We start from the raw sequence: 2,175 nt of genomic DNA, 5'->3' as shown, positions 1-2,175 counted from the left end.
TCACTAGTAATTTGTAATAATATGACCAAGTCAGTCTTATCAATATGCAGAAAATCCAGCATTTTTCCAGATATGTGTCCAGATGTCATGATCATTTCAAACTTTGAAAACAGAACATTTAAAATAAATTCTGTACAAAACCTGATCACAATATGGTTTCACTGTGTGTGAGTGAAGAGGATTTCACTCTACACATGGCAACCATCGTCATGCAGTAGATTCAGACACACACACAGACACACAGAGAAGCAGTTCCTCTCCAGTTAAAGGAACAGTTCAACATTTATAATTGTTTAGCTTTTTGTCTCACTCTTCTTAGTACTCCTTGCCCGATATCATTACAGTGTCTAACAAAGTTTCTAGGTTATACTTCATCATCTGTACACTGCATTGTACTTTGGCATACACAAGCACACAAGAGCATTTATACACAGCAATTCCCACTACTTGGAACATAGCAAATAATCAAACAGCACAGCTGCAAAGAGAAAGATTTGTTCATAAATTCTGTTCGGAGCAAAATCATTTTTCGTTGTTAAATGTTCAACTTTCAACTTGTTAATTTTGCACATTGAACTACAGACATCATTAGGTCTGACGATGCAAAAGTCAAGGGAAGCATAGTAGATGGTGGATGATCTACACTTTATGGCGAAACAGATGATTTTTACATATGTTACGGATGCTGGACATTTTCAGGCCGTACATTACGGGGTTAAAGAGCGGTTGAGCCGTGAGAAAGTACAATGATAAAAAAATCTGCAACATAACGGAGACACTGCTCATGTTAGATCTGCCCTGCAACACTTCAAAACAAACCCCAAAGAAAAAGTTCAGGATTGAGGCAATTTGAGGCGTGCACGTACTGACAGCTTTTTGTCTGGTTTGACTAGAACCAGAAAAACAAATTTTAAGAATTCGAATGTACGAGTAAAATATTATAATTGTAGGAAAAAAAATCATAGCGGCACTCATAACAAGGCCATAAATATTGATTCCTCTGATGCTGTTACAGGACAGTTTGACAACAGAGTAATTATCACAAAACACTTTCTGAATGACGTTCCCACAAAGCTGCAGAGACGAAGTCAAGTTTGCTGTACACAAAACTACAAGAAAAGGCGGTAGCCATGATGCAACGATAAGTATGGCAACCTTCTTGTTTGTCATACGTGTGTTATATCGCAGAGGATGACAGATTGCCTGATATCGGTCATAAGACATGGAGGCTAAGGTGAAAAATTCCACACACACATAAGAGTACAAGCAATAAATCTGCAGGAAACAAACATATCTATAAATAGTGTGAATTTCAGAGAGAATTTGGATTAGAAGGAATGGAAACAGCCCTGTGCTGCCATACAGCTCGTTAACAAACAGGCTGCAGAGTAAAATATACATAGGTTCATGTAAGCTTCTGTTAGTACAGATCACCACAATGAGCAACACATTGGAACAAACTATAGAAACATACAAAGACATTATAATAACAAAATACAAATATTTCAGAGACCCGACGTCAAAATAAGCATTTAGTTTGAAAAATGTAACCTGAGTATCATTTAACATGATAAACAATGAACAACATGAACTGGGTTACTTTTTGTGACACATTTAAAAAAGTTAAAACGTCTTTGCGAAGAAAAAAGCATTAGACACAATATCAAATCATTGATAAACAAACAGGAAAAAGATTCATTATCAAGAAAACCACTGTTGACCTGTTCACAATATTTACCTTTTACCAGTTGTGCAGTGTAACACTGAATGAGACACTGAACCCTGAGATTCACTTGCCTCTGTGACACTGTCAGTGCCAACTCACAGAGCAGGAATTCTTCTACTGCTTATTTTAGCCTTGCGCAAAGGGGACGCCCATGGCAAGATGCTGACATCATTTACTACGAATTGGTTGGTTGAAAAGTTAGACTTTTTTGCATCTGAATAAACTGTTGCACCATTCCCACAGGGGTTTGGAATGACAGCTCCATAGTTACTGCTCTTCACTCACACACAGTGAAACCATATTGTGATCAGGTTTTGTACAGAATTTATTTTAAATGTTCTGTTTTCAAAGTTTGAAATGATCATGACATCTGGACACATAACTGGAAAAATGCTGGATTTTCTGCATATTGATAAGACTGACTTGGTCATATTATTACAAATTATTGG

The 2,175-nt window shown here is 36.8% G+C and overlaps 1 protein-coding gene across 1 annotated transcript; it reads right to left on the bottom strand.

The window, feature by feature from the left end:
- Window positions 1-639: 639 nt before the first annotated feature.
- LOC307248511 (olfactory receptor 11A1-like) lies at window positions 640-1,569 on the bottom strand (the record flags this gene model as incomplete). Its single annotated transcript, XM_080024906.1, has 1 exon — window positions 640-1,569. One exon carries the CDS (start codon window positions 1,567-1,569, stop codon window positions 640-642), a length of 930 nt encoding a protein of 309 aa, XP_079881032.1.
- Window positions 1,570-2,175: the final 606 nt, after the last annotated feature.

This window comes from Ammodytes marinus (assembly GCF_949987685.1).
Source record: "Ammodytes marinus genome assembly, chromosome: 3".
NCBI lineage: Eukaryota > Metazoa > Chordata > Actinopteri > Uranoscopiformes > Ammodytidae > Ammodytes > Ammodytes marinus.
Note: the sequence above shows the minus strand (reverse complement) of the source record. Positions and strands in the feature narration are given on the sequence as shown.